This window comes from Semicossyphus pulcher, unplaced genomic scaffold (genome assembly GCF_022749685.1).
Source record: "Semicossyphus pulcher isolate SPU_LCO1_2020_fin unplaced genomic scaffold, fSemPul1.0.p SCAF_25, whole genome shotgun sequence".
Taxonomy (NCBI): domain Eukaryota; kingdom Metazoa; phylum Chordata; class Actinopteri; order Labriformes; family Labridae; genus Semicossyphus; species Semicossyphus pulcher.
This window is the reverse complement of record NW_027211699.1, coordinates 10,458,228-10,475,875: the sequence shown is the minus strand read 5'-3', so window position 1 is coordinate 10,475,875 and position 17,648 is coordinate 10,458,228. Positions and strand designations below refer to the sequence as shown.

The 17,648-nt window shown below is 41.1% G+C and overlaps 1 protein-coding gene across 1 annotated transcript; it reads left to right on the top strand.

The window, feature by feature from the left end:
- Positions 1-758: 758 nt before the first annotated feature.
- Positions 759-17,213, top strand: hlfa (HLF transcription factor, PAR bZIP family member a). The gene is made up of 4 exons (XM_069675793.1): positions 759-1,100; positions 2,202-2,558; positions 11,991-12,193; positions 13,110-17,213. Exons 1-4 carry the CDS (start codon positions 986-988, stop codon positions 13,323-13,325), a joined length of 891 nt encoding a protein of 296 aa, XP_069531894.1. The 5' UTR covers positions 759-985; the 3' UTR covers positions 13,326-17,213.
- Positions 17,214-17,648: the final 435 nt, after the last annotated feature.

Genomic DNA, 17,648 nt, shown 5'->3' with positions numbered 1-17,648 from the left:
CAGGCTCGCCACAAAGCTGCTTTTAATAAAGCAAAAGACACTGGTTTGACTTTGAATGCAAATGTTGCATCCAAATGAGCTTTAGTTGGAAGCACATTTTGCACAAAAACACCTTGAAAACTTCTTAAACTACTGGTTTTATTTGTTTATGTCATATCCTACTTAAAGACCTTTTTTGATGGACATATGGCTTAAACCTTAAAAAATATAAATATTTATTGATTTATGTTGCAAACTTAGATATAGTATAGCCTCGCTCTCAAACAAAGGCGTGGAACGTTTCTTAATCTATTTTGTGTAAACTCTGAGGGGTGTATTCATGGAAAAAGTACAAAAGTTTTAACTGCCTTAAAGAGTGCATCACAGTGCAAGTACAACACTTGATGATCCATTGTTGACAACTTTTATTTTCACCATGTTTGAGTCAAGGTTTTATAAAAGACATGAACCAAATAAATCTGAGATAAACATATAAAGGGTTTTTAAATGATGATTCAGTATTCCTCTTGTCTTTAATATACGTGGTGACTTCAATCGGTCGCCTAAAACACTGAAGTTCAATATTTCCAACAGCCCCTGAAGGCAGCATCTTCCAAACGGCGGCTTAAAGCTATAACGTTGTATTTTCCTACGCCAGTTGAACGCGCCACGAGAAGTGTTCCCGCCCTCTCGGGGCTTTGACGTCACCGACGTCCGTCTCCGCACATGGATGGAGAAGTGTAGAGGCTCCGTCAGAGCTCGGCTCCCCCCGCCCTCCTCCTCCTCCGGCAGCTATTTGCCAGCCAACCTCAACGACAGACAGCCAGCCACTCACCGTCCTGCTGCTGCGCGGACTCCCGTCTTCTCCCTCCGAGCTCCGGCGTCGTTTAACCCCGTCTGAGAGGATCTCCACGGGCCGGTCAACGAGTTTGGTCGCGTCCTTTTCGGGGGGGAAATTTAGTCTTGTGTGTGCGAGTTCTGTTCTCCGGTTTGCCCTTCAAGACATATGGAGAAAATGGCCAGACCTCTTCCTCTAAACCCAACTTTCCTGCCACCGACTCACGGTGTGCTGAAATCCCTGCTGGAAAATCCGCTGAAGCTGCCTTTCCATCACGATGAAGGTACGTCTGAAACAGCTTTAAACTTGACTTGACGTACACTGACTCTGCTTTCGCCTCCTCTCTGTGTGTTGTTTCTAGGGTGGCATTTATCATCCAGCAGACATTCATGGATTTGACAGATGGAACGCAGTTAAGGGCACGGGTTAAATTAGTTCACCTAGAGTGACCCCTCTTAATATTCTACGATCTTTGTCGAAAAATGAAATAATGTAATGTTATTGTTTCTGGACTTCTGCAGAGATAGGACAAATAGAACGATGATTGTCTTGGATAAACAATAGTTTACTGACATGTTGTTGACGTGAACTTCAGCTCAAGTTAACAAGCTAATTTAGCGTATAGGGTACTTTTTAACCGTAGTAGAACAATACATAATTGTTTATTATTATGCTAGCGCCGTTTTTAGCTTGGAGGTGCATTTATAACCTTTAAACCCTCTCGGCTTCAATGGGATTTATATTAGTGTTACCAAGTACTATCGATAGAGGGCGTCTTTTTTGGTCTGAAGCTGCTGTGTACAGTATGTTTGTCAAGACATGTAGCTATGTCACATTTCAGACAATGAGCAACCTTCCAGAGGAAAAAAAAGTTTTATTTTTCCCCCGTAGAACATAAAAAAAGGAACTTTGTTTTAAACAATTTAAATCCCTTTATTGTGAAGTCATCAAGCCAAAAAAAGCATCAGTTTGTTTTAATGTCTAAAATGACAGTACTGTAACAATGAAGACTTTTTAAATATTAAAGGAAGTGTCTCTGAGTTTTGATTCCAGGAAGTGCCTTAAGCTTTACCTTTAATTTAATTAATAATTTGTTTTATTTCTAAGGGACCGTGTACAATATTACATATAAATGTTGCCATTAAATGCATTGTACAAGAGTTAGCTTAAAGCTCATTTCCATCTGCAGTCCTTTGGAAGGTCTCTATTAAAACATCTCATGGTTAAAATAATTTGTTAGTGAAGTTTCCTCTCTCCCTTTGATAATTTGGTTGAACTGACCCTTTGAGATGAAACCCCAGGCAAACTTTCTATTTATACCCCTGCAGTGACCCGTGATCTTCCTCTGTGAGACAATGGAATGACTGTTTGCTAACATTTTCAGGATTTGGGAAAGACAAGGATAAAGAGAAGAAGCTGGACGATGAGGGCTCCGCAGCCAACCACCCACAGTCGGCCTTCCTCGGGCCCACCCTGTGGGACAAGACCCTGCCCTACGATGGGGACAACTTTCAGCTGGAGTACATGGACCTGGAGGAGTTCCTGTCGGAGAACGGCATCCCCGCCAACACAGCCCAGAGCGAGCCGACCCCGCAGGCAGCTCAGCCGGCGCAGCAGGCCCCGGCACCCGCCCCGCCTACCCCGACCACGCCCTCCGTGGTGGATCTGAGTAGTCGCGCAACCACCTCGGTTCACACAGGCATGGCGCCGCAGCCCTGCCTCCACAGCCCCGCCGCAGCAGGTAGGAATCACATGCACAAGAGCCTGATGTGCACCTGAAACACACCTGCACACGTGGGTTCACAGATGTTCACACCTTCTCAGTGTCAGGGGAGGCTTAAGGAGGCTGTGTTGCCGCTTTACTCACCTGCCACACACACACACACGCACACACTCCCCCGTTGTCCAACTGTCTCACACAGCACAAGCTGTTGTGGCCAGCCTCCCGAGTCTCTCTGATTTAGTTTCTCATTTAGCCCCCGCTTCTCCTCGTTAGAGCTTTCAGTCACAGGTTAGATCCACGCTGACGTACTGAGCTCTGATTTACAGCCCTGAACTGGACTTTGGAGCTGCAGAGAACAGCTCGAACAGGCCAAATAAGCAGCACAGGCTGATTCTTAAAGCTCGGATTGGCAGAAAACAGTCTCTGAGATGACTCATGTTTACTGTAGGGGGTTGTCTTTGTGCCGCCGTCAGAAAGGTGGATTTTAGTTCTATTTTTCCGTCTAATTCGTTGGTTTCATTTTCATTCCCGAGAGTCCCCTGCAGGGTTTGGGCGATTAGTGATGAAGAGCTGCTTGCGTTAGTCAGAATTGTGAACTTAATTTACTCTTTGTCCTGCGGTGTAGACTTAATGAGATACATTTTTGATTAATTTCAAGGCGGATTTTATTAAATGGTGTTTTCTTTTGGCTCGTCTTTCATTGTAAACATGTATTATTCCAGCGTGGTGGATGTTTAGAGCAGAATCATATTAATAAAATGTTCTGACATTAAGTAGGCAGTTGGTATTTAGACTGAAGTGTTGAACTGAGTTTCTCTGAGCTGCTGCCAGGCTCTATTTGGGTTTTTCAATTCACCAGACACGAGAGCGAAGAAGAGATCCGAAGCGTTTAAAAGGCCGACCTTCACTGTAAACGTAAACAGAGCCAACTCTCAGCAGGCGAGAACACGACCACGCCGCCGGAGACGTTTACCGTTTCATATCCAAACCGACGGTGTGTGTGCGTGATGCTGCGATGGCTCTGTTCGTGTGTGTTGTACCTGTAAACACAGAGGAGGCTCCTGGTGGAAAGCAGCACGTATTGTTCCACTGAGAGTGACTAACAGAGGGTGTAAATAGAGCAATTAGTCTAATATTTAAATAATGAAACCCCGACTCTGTTAAATAAAGATCTCATTCTGCTGCCGTTGATGATTAAACATAACAGGGTTTGTTCATTCTCCTTTTCAGCTTGATTACGTAGAATTTTTCGACCCTATTCTTTAGTTTTTTGGACAAAATCATTTGACAACTTGGCGCTAAAGATAACCCAATATTAAGACCATAACGTGAGTAATGTTGAGCCTACTCGTGCCAAATGTGGTGGCGGTAAACCAGCTGCAGGTCTACAAACGCTTCCTGTCTGTGTGTTGTGACTTCAGTTTTGAAGGTTGGAGGAGCGAAACCTTGAAGAGGTTTTTAAACACCGCAGCTGAAACGTGGTTAATGCGTCGCGTGGCATCAAGTCTTTAATATAATGAAGAGTTTAATTAGCGAATAGCAAACAGTCCAGGCAGGTGAGGCGGAATAATTTCAGCCAATTACAGTAGAAAATAAGGGCTGCAGCTAATGATATATTCATTATCTATTCATCTGAGGATCATTTTTGTGATTAATCGTGTATAAAAAGTTCAAACAAAACAGGACAAAAAACAGACTTATTTTAAGAAGCTTGTGTTTGACATTCTTGCTTTTAAAAATCACTAAGAAAAGTCCTTGATTGTTAAAATATTAACCATTAACCATTTGATTAGCTGTGTCGCAGCTCTAAAGAGTTAACATGCAAAGATTTAAGTTAGTTTTTTGGTACAGGAACATTAATTTGCTCAGACCGCACAACAGGTTAGTGCTCTGATATTCTGACAGATTTCCCAACATTGATTTAAAAACTTCTTTATCACAATATATCAGGATACATTGAATCACAAACCGTGTATCGTGATGCGTATCGTATCGCCTGATTCTGACCACACACACAGCCCCGGTGATTATTGATCAATCCACAGAACTAGAAGAAAAGATGCAAACATTTAAAACAAATGTTGAAAAATGAAGAAGTTTAAATGTTCAGTTGAAGAATTGTAAAGAAAATAGATTAATGGGGGGAAAAAAGTACATGTTTTTTTGACATGATACTGTATCAATACTGAAATATATTGAACTGTAACACCTGTGTCATGATACATATCGTATTGCAAGATTAATACTAATACAGAGCCTTATTGATCTAACAGGTACGTGTAAAATAAATGACAAAATATTACGAAAAGAACGCAGAGTATTGTAGCAAACATTAAAATTAGGCATCATAATAATTTAATGTTACAATTTGTTTTCAATGACTTTACTAAGAAGTTTTCTATATAAGGCTGTGTATTGGCACGGATCTGGAGAGACTTATCACGATATTATTCAACAAAGTGCAATATATTACGATATTGTATGCTCGGCCATTTATGGGATTGTGGAAGCTGTTAAATTATAAAGAATAAGCTCTATATGCATTAAGACACACAATAAAAATGTTTTAATGCAACATTAAAAAAGAGATCTGCATTTGTATTCATCAGAGTTCCTGTAACGTCGTGGCACTACTTTATGTACAATCTGAGCAAAGAACATTTTCCAGTGTTAGCGTCTAATGTAATTACTGTTGATAAAGATTCACAAAAAATAAAGCGATCACAGCCGACAGCCCGACAAATAATGAGACTTAAAGCAGGAAGTAGAAATGTATGCAGAGTCAGGCCGAGCTGAGATACTGTTGTTTTAGCCTGTTTCCTTTTTCCGTCCAGCAATAAGGAACAGTGCAGCCCAGAGACACGTCTACTGTTATTTTTGATCAATGATAAACTGTTTAGTCTGTAAGAAAATTAAACTGTTTAGTCTGTAAAACATTTAAAAAGTGGTGAAAAAATGCCCCAAACATCTTCCTAGAGCCCGAGCTGATGTCTTACAAATAGCGTCTTGCTTGTGAAGCCTGTTGCTCATGTGAGAAGCTGGAAATTGAACGTGTTTGACATATTTTGTTAAATTACATTATGAATCAATTTAATGTTTTATTTTGTTAAATATATTTAATTTATAAGACTTGGTGTCTGAGCAGGATATCAGGATGTGAAAATTGATCATAATGTCATGTGTTGTTCTCTATTTAAACCCCTCATGTCCCCGAATGTAACATGATATATTACACACGTCCCTTGTGTCCGCTTTATAACGTCCTGCTACCTGAAAGGTGCGTGGACAAAGCTGTCTCCAGTGTGAGAACATCGCAGTCAGAGATAAACAGATGCGTCTGTACAGTACACTTTATTCCAGCCGGAGTGCACGTGTGTGCATGTGCACAATATGTGTGTGTGTGTGTTCTGTGTTTGGGTCCGGCTCTGTCTGCGTCTTCACATTTACCTCTCACGTGAACGCGGCTGGGGTTTCCTGCAGTGTGCCGGGCCATGTGACAGACACATGCAGGCGCCGTGTGCAGCAAACAGGAGCTTGTCACGGCATGAAGCTCCCTCCCCTCCCTCACTGTGCCGTTCACCCCCTCCCCTCCCTCTGCGCTCTCTCCTCTCCTCCGTCCAGTCTTCCTCTCCCTCCCCGGCCCGAGCCTGGCTCCGACGCAGCCCGGACTCGGAGCCAAGGCACAGGCTGTACCCTGCAGAGATCACATGGACTCTGGTGTGCTTTTGTCACGTGTGGGCAATGTTGTTCCAGCTCGGCAAGTCTCGTCTAACCAGCTGCATCAACCAACACCACAACAACAACCGCAAACCCCTCTGTGCATGCTCCCTCCTGCTTATAACCATCACAGAGGTGGCTGATAACGTTGTTTTGACAACCAGGCGAACAAACGAGCTGATGTTTCAGTGTTTTCTCGGCCTGCAGACGTTAAGAAACAGTGTCAGGGTTTGGTTCAGGAGAAGGACCCTGCGTGCTGCTGGCAGGGTCCAAAGGGGAAGTCGGATGTAGGAAGGGTTCAAAGGTTGTGTTGTTGCGGTGCATTCCTGTGTGTAAGTCAAGGAAAGAGGGCTCGGATGGAAGTAATCAGCACATTCAAGGAGCTAAATGTGGACATAGGTAGGAATAATAGAGGCGGCAATCATTTCCCGTTGTACCGTCCTCTGGCCCCGGTTTTTCGTGCAAACCGAGCAGCCGTCCTCTCAGATGTCTCGTCATGTGGACGCCTGCAGACAGGATCAGCATGTCCTGCAAGAGCGGGAAGGAACAAAGTCTTCCTGACGTGCATGTCACAGAAGCCGCAGTGAAACCTGCAGGGTTTGGAGGACAGTTCAGCATCTTTACAAAATAAAGCTGGTTTCATTAAAATCCAAAGAATCAAAACAAACATGCTCATTCTTCTCTCGGGACTTTTACTCTTACAAATCTGCAATGGAAATGATCCATGAGGGCTTCCATAGGTTTTTTGTTTTTTAATTAGAGATAATTACGTTAAAAAATAATTATTATTTATTGACTTGCACATCATTTTTGTTAAAGGGATTCCTGGTAAAAGGATTTAAAAATATGAAGTATTGAAATTATGGAACAGGAAATTAGATTTTTTGATTTGATAATATTGATTTAAGCCAATTGTGATTATTGAAACATGAACAAATTATTTTTTAACACTCCAGAAGTTATTAAAACTTAATAGTGTACAAAAGAAATAAAGTGCCTTTGTTGATATTTTTGTGTATGTTTGAGTATCCACATATTGTTATATCCTTAATAAAAAACGTACATACTTCCAAGTTTTTAAGTTATTCTCTAGCTATTAATAGGTCAATATTTAATATTTTTAACGCGATTATGCAAGACAAAAGTCTGAGCACAATCACGTAATCTCTGTGCAGCAGGACGCTCTTTATGGTCTTTATTTTAGGTACATTTAAACAGGATCATGCAGAAAACGATCTCCTGCAGGAGGTTTGAGTTTGAAGAGAAAATATTTCCTTAATTTCCTCAAACATTTGTGAACTTTCGTTCTCAACGATCACGACTCCAACAGGTGGAAAAGGTGCACTTGTAGGGGACTATTTTTAGCTGCGGATTAAAACACAATCTTTAATTTAGAGAGTATTTTGTGCAGACAGCGACCTGCATGTGTGCAGGATGAATTCATCGCTGGTTACGATGTTTTTACAGGATTTGTTGACGTAGAGAAACATCTATGATATAACAGTGTTGACTAAACCAGTTGGACCAGTTGCGATTAGTGTTGTTCACATGCTAATGATTTCTTGAAGCTAATTGGACAGAAAGGTGTTCACCCTTCAGCCTGAGCGTGCAGCCGTGTAGCAGAACAAGTGGTTGTTGTTGCTGGTCCTGAGCTACACCCAGGTCAGAGTTCGGCGGCACTATCGTCCGCACAGCCACATGATAAGACACACACACACACACTTACTCTGATATGATCGTGTAGCGTGACAGCCAGGTGTGTGAGTCAGGAGATAAATCCTCTCACCTCAAATAAAAAACAGGTTCCACAGGTGCTAATCAAGTTTATTCCAGCGCTCGCGCAGCTCTGTGTGGGTCAGCTCGGGTCCTGGTCGGTTAATTTTACACTTCCTGTTCAGGAGGGCTATTTCCTCACAATAAAGGCTGAAATAAAGTCTGTATTTGTGGACGTTACAGGTCAATGAACTCACCTGTACGTCTACTTTTAGCTCATGACTACGCTGTTGTGCTTTAATGCAGAGAACAGAACGACCCGTAAAGGTGATTAGGACGAGGAGGGTTATTTGCAGGTTGGAGTTCAGGCCTGACGGATTGTCCAAGGCAGCGTCCAGTTTTAGTTTGTAAGGAGCTTTCTGCCCGTCGGGCGGAGCGCTCTGTATGAATGGTGGGAGGTTAAGTTGGGCGAGATGTGTCTTAGCTTGTGGACGGATGGATTAGCTCTACAATAACAGTGTGAGGAGTCATGGGATTCAGGAGCTGTGGCTGATAAATCCTGTTGTTTTGAAGAGTGCTTGTGTGCAGGGCAGGAACAGAACCTCCGTACATGAAGGGAAAATAAACTCTGATTTATGAAGGTGAAACGTCAAACATACGCTGGTTCTTTAATATGAGGATTGGCTGCTTTTCTTTGTCATGTCTGACAGTGAAAAAGAGTTTTGGATTCTTTGTCGGACTAAATAAGCTCTCAGGGCTCTCAGAAACAGGATGTATTTTTAATCATAAAGACGAGAATATTAAAAGATTATTGTGAAAATAATTTCCGTATTAATCGATAAAAATAATCGTTAGTTCAGCCCTGGTTGATAAAATGATTTAATAGATTTACTCAGTACGTTGTTTGATAATAATCCAGCAGGAATGCCAGAAAAATATGTGATTATATAATGATTTTAAGATTTTAGCTTTAGAGACCAAAGAACTTAAAATACTAGAATTAGAAAACCCCACAAAACATTAGATTAATGGATCCATAAAAATAGGATACATATCACTCTGTCCTCCTGCCTCGTGTGCTCCATCGATGAAGGGAATAACATAAAACAACATTAAGAAACATCTGCAAGAAGATCTCGTGGGAGGACCTCGTAAAAAGTCATGTTTTGTTTTATTTAAGAAGTCACTTGAGATTTAAACTTTGTCTTTTGGGATAAAAGTTTTATTTTGAGTTTGCGAGACAAAGACATCCACGAGAGGACCAAAACAAAAAGACAACAATGTAAGAGATTAAAAAAAACAACTCCCAGAACTAAAAAAACCCAGCAGTGCCACCCTGACTTCCTGTGAACATGTTTGCTGTGGTTACAAGTAAATAGAAACCTGACCAAGAAGCAAACGATGTTATAAAAAACCTATCTAACAGTTTTTACACAACAATTTGAGCCCGACGTATATATCTGATAAAGCCGATATTATCAGCCGATATTGGCCTATGACAGATACATCTGCACTGGAATCTATGTTTGAGATCTGATCGATTTTTAGTCGTTTTAGTTTACATCCTCTCCGCACCGTCAAACAATATAATGTTTAACATTTTTGTTTAAGAAGCAGCCATCTGAGGACATTTGCAAAGTCCTATCTGTGAATCAACGCACCGTCCCATCAGGAAAGATTGTCAGTTAAAAAAAAATCAGTATATCGGCCCCCATATCGGTAATCTGTGGATTTTACCACTCTAAAAATCGGTATCTGCCCCAATCTCAAGCTCCTGGGGGCTAGATATTAATAATCTGAGAACATTTGCAGAGTCTTATCTGTGTAAGATTGGTGTTAGGAAAGCTTAAAAAGTCACTGTATCGGCCCATATATCGGTAATTTGTGGATTTTACCGCTCTAAAAATCAGTATCGGCCCCAGTCTCTAAAATCACACATCTGTCAGGCTGTAAAAAACGCTACATTTGGGCTAAGCAGAGTCCTTTTGTTCCGCCACCTGTGAGAAGGTGTGAAGTATGCACACATGTTCACGAGTCCATAAAGTAAAATGTGAGTTTGTGTTTGGTTTAAAACTGAAACTTTCCAGCCCCGCCCCGCCCTCCTCTTGTGAAGCGAGCTGCAACATCTGCTGAAGGCTCACATCTGAAACATCTGTCTGAGGGACATTTCCCACATTTCTGCTCAGCTTTACGAGGTGATAACGAGCTGTTCTTTAATAGTGCTGCATACTTTGTCAAACAAACACTTTAAGGTTCCTTGTTGTGAACAGCCGAGGAGGCGGCCGAGTTTCTCATGTCGTGAAAGAAGCCCGTTGGCTTCCTCTGGGTGGGACAGTTTCTGCTGATTTACACACTTCCTGTTTGTTTCTGGTTCATACACAGCGAGCACACACAAGCTGCACACACTCTGACTGAAGGTCGCCTGCATTGACTGGCTGTCACGTCAGGCTCACAAGTACAGAAATGTAGGTCATGATGTACGAGATGCCAGAACATCAACAGCTAATGAAAAAGCCTGCTGCTCTCTCAGCCCTCTGTCGTGTTCAGTTGTTGCTTGTCCAGCCTTTTAGCATCGAGCAGAGAGATGCAGGTGTGGCTAGTGCGATGAAATAAACTAATGCAATGAATCACAGAGAAATAGTTTAATTTAGGCCGACTGATGAACTGAGTCACCCTCCACTGGTCAGCCCCCGCAGCTTCAGATCAATCGGAGAGGTTTTTGCAGAGGCGAGCAGACGTGAAGGTATTCAGGTGACCTCGAGACAGTTTAAAGACAAAATGTGGTGGTTTGAGATTAGCTGACAGGAGCTGCTGATAGCTGCAGAGTTTCAGATAAGGCACATTGTGAAATGACTTCCCTACCTGTGTTTAAAGATTGTCTGATAGCACCACCTGCTGGCTGAATGAGGCAATACTCCTCTAAACAGATTAAATGTAGTAAAGTAGTAGTTTTTGAATTGCCCCAACATTTTTCCAAAGCACATCCAAGTGTCTGACAACATCACAGGAAGGATCCCTAAAGAGATGGACCTTTTTGTTACAGAGAAAGATGTTTTTTTGGACCCAGAAACGGCACTTAAATTTGACATTTCAAAGCCACCAGACTCCATTGACAAAAACACTGATTTTGTCTCTACCGCTGCTTCAATCAGTTACTTTTTTTTATGTTATTGTTGTGTTTCCCAAATAATGTGTTTGTTCTAAACTAACATTTTAGAGCATTAAAGTTACTCTTTAAGAAAATTAAACTAAGCGGTTGGTGCAGGAGTAAACCAGCACCTCCTGTGTTCTGCGAGATAAAATTGCAGTATTTTTCAATGGAGTCTGGTTGCTTTGAAGAAGGCGATGTAAGGATGGTTTCTGGTTGAAGAAAAGCATCTTCCTCTTTAACAAATCTGTGTAGGATCCTTTCTGTAATGTTGTCAGACACTCTGAGCCTGTCAGTGATGGATGTTTTACCTTGCAGCCATTACAGCCCATTTCTCCTGCAGCATTAAAAAACATGTAAATATTCCTCATTTAGACCCTTGAATATGTGAAATCAGGGCGCTGAATTCCCTTTAAAGATACAGCAGTCTGTGAAATGACTTCTCATGTTGAGCTGTATTTTTGTAGGCTTGTGTAACAGCACCACCTGCTGGTCGGATGTATTTCTTCCAGAAGAGTAGTCACCTGTTTCCTCGCCTCACGTCTGCTAAAGCCTGACGCTTCTTAATGGACCGGCTCTTGACCACAAACATGTGATCGCTGAGGGGGGCTTGAATGCAGCCTTTATTCCCTCTGAGGCCTCCTGCTCAGAGACTGTCCTCAGATACCCTCCTCCTCTGTCAGGCTGTAAGAGCTTCACAGAAAAGATCTGATGTTGCATCATCAATAATGGAGGCGCCACTTTTAACTTTAATGGAAGAAACAGCTCCATTAGAGTCACAATCAGAGGGGTGTTGGGCACATATCCTGCTGATTTCTCCTCACTCTTTTGTGTCCTTGATAGCAGCTAATGTGTTTCTTCTTTTCCTTCAGCTCGGGACACCCCCAGCCCCATCGACCCAGAGTCCATCCAGGTGCCCATGGCCTACGACCCCGACCCCGCGGACCTGGCTCTGTCCAGCGTGCCCGGCCAGGAGATGTTCGACCCCAGGAAACGCAAGTTCTCCGCCGAGGAGCTGAAGCCGCAGCCCATGATCAAGAAAGCCCGCAAGGTCTTCATCCCCGAGGACCTGAAGGTGACTGGCTGCTCTGTCTCTATCTCTCTGACGGGTTCAGACGGGTCATGTGAGATTAGGTCTCATGTTTTGGCTTAAATGTTTGGGGTCTGTTGTTATGTAAGCGGGTCTAAACCTAGTTAGGCGCTGAGGGGAGGAAGATGGGGGGGAGGGGAGGAAGCTTTTTAACTACTTGGTTGTGATGTTCAGTTAGAGATGCTGCTTTAACACCTTTTACGACACTTAAATCCAGCGGGGGAGTAAAGAAAGTGTCTTTGCTGCAGCTTCAGAACAAAATTGGCTCTTGGATACATGTTGCGCTACATTCTGCAGGAATCTGAAGTGTTTGCTGTGTTGGAGTTGGTTCAGATGAGTCATATCAGACAACAGAATCACCTACATTTTAATTGAAAAATGTTTGTGGCAAACAGATAAGCAGAATATACGCCTTCATCATGGTGCAGATTTGAAGTTTAAATTAAAGCTTTTTCAGATCTGTCTGCAACAGGTCAAGCTTACAACTTTAAAAATACATGTTTTTTGAATGGAGTTTGGTTGGCTTGGATTTCAGGAGAATTAAAATATAGATTTCACAACACAGCATCCTCATATTTAACTGAGAATGAAAAATAGAAGTCTGCATGTTGCATGGCATGAATTGTATTTACGATATCAGACTTGTAATTGTTACACAGAGGCAGCTTTACAGAAGCTGTGCCTTTAAACTGTGACATTTTATTGCAAACAACTTGGACAATTTTTGCTATTAAAACATTTTAATGGCAAAACAACTGACAGCTTTGCATCAGCAGAGCTTTGTGTCCTGACCTTTGACCCCGTCAGCAGCTAGTTAGAGGCCTGCATCGTGGGGCTCTTTACACAAACGATTAATTCTGTTCTTGTTGTCATCGCTGACCCGTCTGCTCCTCTCCCTCAGGACGACAGGTACTGGGCCCGGCGCAGAAAGAACAATGTGGCAGCCAAGAGGTCACGGGACGCCCGGCGGCTGAAGGAGAACCAGATTGCCATCCGGGCCGGCTTCCTGGAGAAGGAGAACGCCGCACTCCGCATGGAGGTAGCGGACATAAGGAAGGAGCTGGGTCGCTGCAAGAACGTTGTGGCTAAATTCGAGGCCCGACATGGGCCTCTGTGAGCCAACAAACCCCCCCCCTACACCAGCCCACACCCACTCTTCTACCCCAACCGGTCAGCCCTCGAGTTTTAAGGACAATGTGTCTCTTTTGTGGCACTGCCCCCGTCCTCCTCCACCTCCCCCACTCCTCCCACCATCCTCCCCCCTTCAACCACCACACATCTGTATGATTCTGGTATTATAACTGTCATTTTGACTTCTATCATAAGCTTCGATTTGTCTGTTCCTTCTTTGATTTTCTGTACACATTGTTCGACTAAATATATATAAATATATATATATATATATACATAGATAAATATATGTATTTACACATGCATACTTCCCACTTTAATGTACTGTGAGGAGTTATGAGCCAACCCACCAGCTGAGTCCCCCTCCCCCGCTACCTTCCACTTTTGAGAAACGATGCCATGCTGTTTGTTGTTCACTTTCATACCGATTTTATACGTGAGATCAGGACTGAAAACTGTTTCCTGTTTCCCTTCTTCTTCTTCTGTGTTTTATTGTGTGACGTGTCCGAGAGCCTGATTATAACCTCCTAAATCTTGTGTTTTTGAAGCCCTTTAAAAGGTTTGTTTTTCTCCCATCATCATCATTTTTGAACTCTTCTCTTGATGTTTTATTCTCTTGACGTTTTATTTCAGTTGTCTAAGTTTCCGAGTGCTCTAAAGTAGTGTTCAGATCAAAAGTGATCAGCAGTTTAAAACCAGATATTGTTGCAATGTATTTGCAATGGAGAGGTCAAAAGGAAGCCGAAACATCAACATCATGGTGCAGATTTGAAAAGTTTAAATTAATGCTTTGTCAGGTCTGTCTGCAACAGGTCAAGCCAACAACTTTAAAAATGCTCGTTTTTTGAATGGAGTTTGGTTGGACCGTTTTTGACACAACCTCCGGACGTCAGGACAGACAGCATCCTTTAATATTTCACTCAGAATGAGAAATATAAGTCATCTGACGTCACCTGGTCTGAACTTTATTTACAATGACTTTGTATGTCATTGTGCCTCACGTTAGATTTGCTCCACTTTTGGTCTGAACACGGCGTACAGAACCTCTTCTTTAAATCCTCTAGATTTTGTAACATTCAGAAGCCCCTCTTTTTCCTGTGCAGTCGTGCCGTAGATTTGCCGTTTTTTGGTTCTTCTTCATCAACCGGACACTGAGCAATAATAATTCCTGTCCAGAACTAAACTAACATGACTCCCTACATGTTCCTCGGCCCCTCCTGATCTCCCCCTTCTCTCATTTTCTCACACCTTCGTTTACTAAGTTAACCCTTAGTTGACCTCTGCACTAATGCGTGTCTCACAATCTGATCCGCTGATCCTCACTCAAAATTTCCTCATATTTATCTACCTTTTATTTCTCAGATGGAAGATTGTTGTTTTTTATATATATATGTATTCTGTTGATATAATTGTTAGTATTAATACTACTCTTGACATTGTCGTTTAGCCTCCTCCTTGTTTTCAGATTCGAGCATGATTTTCTTTCACAGAACGAAAAGCTTTCTGCTAATCTCTTCTTCTTCTTTATTTTTTTTTTGCAAAGTTGTTGATAATTCTTTTTGCTTCTGTTTAACTTTAGCATGATTAATATGAGTGTTTTTATTTTAGAAATCAGTACAGATGTCTCTCATTGTAGCTCTATGTTTGCCCTCTTTTTTAAAGATGGCTGAATGAATGTAAAAGATGTTGATAAAAAAACAAAAGTTGGATGGTGTTGTCCAATACTGTGGTTAACCCAATCAATTTGTTTACTGCAGACCAAAACGATTCACAACAGAGATGATATATTGGTTACAAGAGATATGTTTATATAAACCAACTCTATAAGTTGTTGTTTTTGTACAGTATTTTTCCTATACATTACTGAACTGTGTATTTTAAAGGCACAACAGATCCAGAATATTATTAAAGAATACAAGTATATAACTCAAAGACAAATGCATATAGTGGTATTTTGATATTCTACATTAGCTAGGATGTGGTAGTTTTACAGAGATTTGTGGCTATTCAGCAGCACCCAAACCTCCTGGGCATTATTAATATTATTACCATGATCATTCTGCCACCTTCAGGCTGCCATGTCATTAAAATCCCATTCAACTCTAAGGAAGCAGATGCTGAACATGCAGAAAGAAGAGAGAATGTACCGTTTAAGCCCAAAATCCATCATCTAAAATCATAAATTCATCGCATCCCGACGACTTCTTTCCTGCAGCGACTAATCTTCTAACATTTCGAGGCTTTTATTTTGTAACTGCGCAGCTTTTGAGTCTTGTTTCTTTCTGGGATGAAGTTACGATGAAGGAAGGGAAATCTATAGCTGGTTACTCTTGCTGCTGCTCTGTGTGCGGTTTGGTTCCTTTGATGCAGTTGTAGCATCCCTGAGCCTGAGTGATGGACACTGGGAGGCTTTTATTTTGTTAATTCAAAATAAAAGCTTACAGTGGAGTCCCCCCCCCCCCATCGACCCCAAACACTAGCTGTGTTGTTGTTTAGTGCCGCATGCTGCAATGCCTAGAAGACTAGGATTTGATCCATGATTTTGAGGGCTGTTATTGACTTTTCTGCCAAACGTATGGAGGTCAAGAGCTGCCAATATTGAAGTTAAAAAAGTTTGACATTTTGGGATATTTTATAGTAGTTAGTTTAGATTTTTGTCATCTTACCTATGGCAAAAAATAAAAATGTAATCATCTCTTTAATTAAATACATTTTCCTTTTTCTATTTTGTACATAAAATCTACCGACTGGAACATATTCAACCCAGTGGTTGAATGTAAAATAATAAATAAAGAAGCTACATTTCATTTTGTTTGCCATCATAACTTTGCTTAAATCATAAAAAACTTAATTTAGCTTAAATAAAAACAATTTAAATATGAAGTCCCAGTCTGTAATTTCATCTTAAATTTAAAATATGTGCCAAAATAAAATAAAAGTTATTTTAACAAAAAAAAAGTTGAAAGTTGCATTATGCAGTTATGGGTAATTTTTAAAGACATAACATTATAACATGCATTTTATTTGTCATGTAAAATGAACATAAACGGGAAATCATTTTTTGATTTTATTTATTGACTCTTTTAATGGCTGGCAGCCCTGGACTTCCATATATTTTCCATTAAGTTTTGATGCTTTTTCTTCTTTTCAGGGTAAAAAAAACTATTTTTAAAACATTTAGAAAAAATCAATAATAGCCCCATAAAACAGCTAACAGATGTGTTGGTCATATCTCAGTTGATGCTTGGTTTAATGATCCGGTCCAAAGGTGTGAATGTGACTTAATTATTTTCTAATCACAAATGTCTTGTGCGCTTTAGAGGGTGTTTCCCCTCCTGCATCCTGTCTGCACAGATGCACTCGAGTGAACAGGGTTTGGAGAGACGAGCGAAGAGTGGAACGATGACCTTTTTATGAAACCACACGTATAAATATAGGAAAAAGCCAACAATTAATCCACGCGTATCCCAAAATTACCTCACTGTCAAGTGATTTCACTACCTCACCCGGAAACGTTAACCATAATTCTGAGTCTATTCCAGTGCCTTGAATACACTGACTGTTCCCCGGTCTCTCAGCAATGTAAATCGGTTAGCTTCAGATCTGCACTGAAGGGCTTCTTAGTGCATCAAAACTCGATTTATTCCACTCGCAGACGACGACTCTTCATTTCTTATTTTGGACATTGCAACAGACTTGTAACCATTGTATTCATGGCAACACCAACGGACAGTTTCAGAGTGTAAAAACACAACAGAAAGGTGTGTTTCCTGTTTGTCATGGAATGGATAACATAACATTTATTTGTGCTGTTCAGCCCTCAGCCTCTCCGTCTCTCTGTAATTTGTAGTGTGTAATAAAAACCCAATTCTTACTGCCGTGTCTTCTTTCTCTGCCTTTTTAAAACCATGATGGAAACTCTAATTATATCCAGAAGCGCTGACAAATTGATTCGCTTTATATCGGGAAGTTTCTGCATGACTTTGATCATTAAAAAGAAGAAATGAATCAATTTCAAGCTGCTGTGTTTTTAAAAAGAAAGATTTTGATAATTCAATAAAAAACACGAATGAGTCGGATTCTGCTCAAGGTTTTCCTCGCTCGTGGTGTCCTGAGATATTTTTTGATATAATTTGGCGCTTTGTTTTTAATTTGAGTTTGATCAAATATCCAGTTATTTAAATCTGAAAATTTGAGGCAACTTTGCAAATTTTAGACTTTTTAGGTTTAGATCTTAAATGTCTGCTTCATGTTTTAATAACAGATTTGTTTAAGAAGTTTAGCTTATTTTTATTGCTTTAAAATAAAG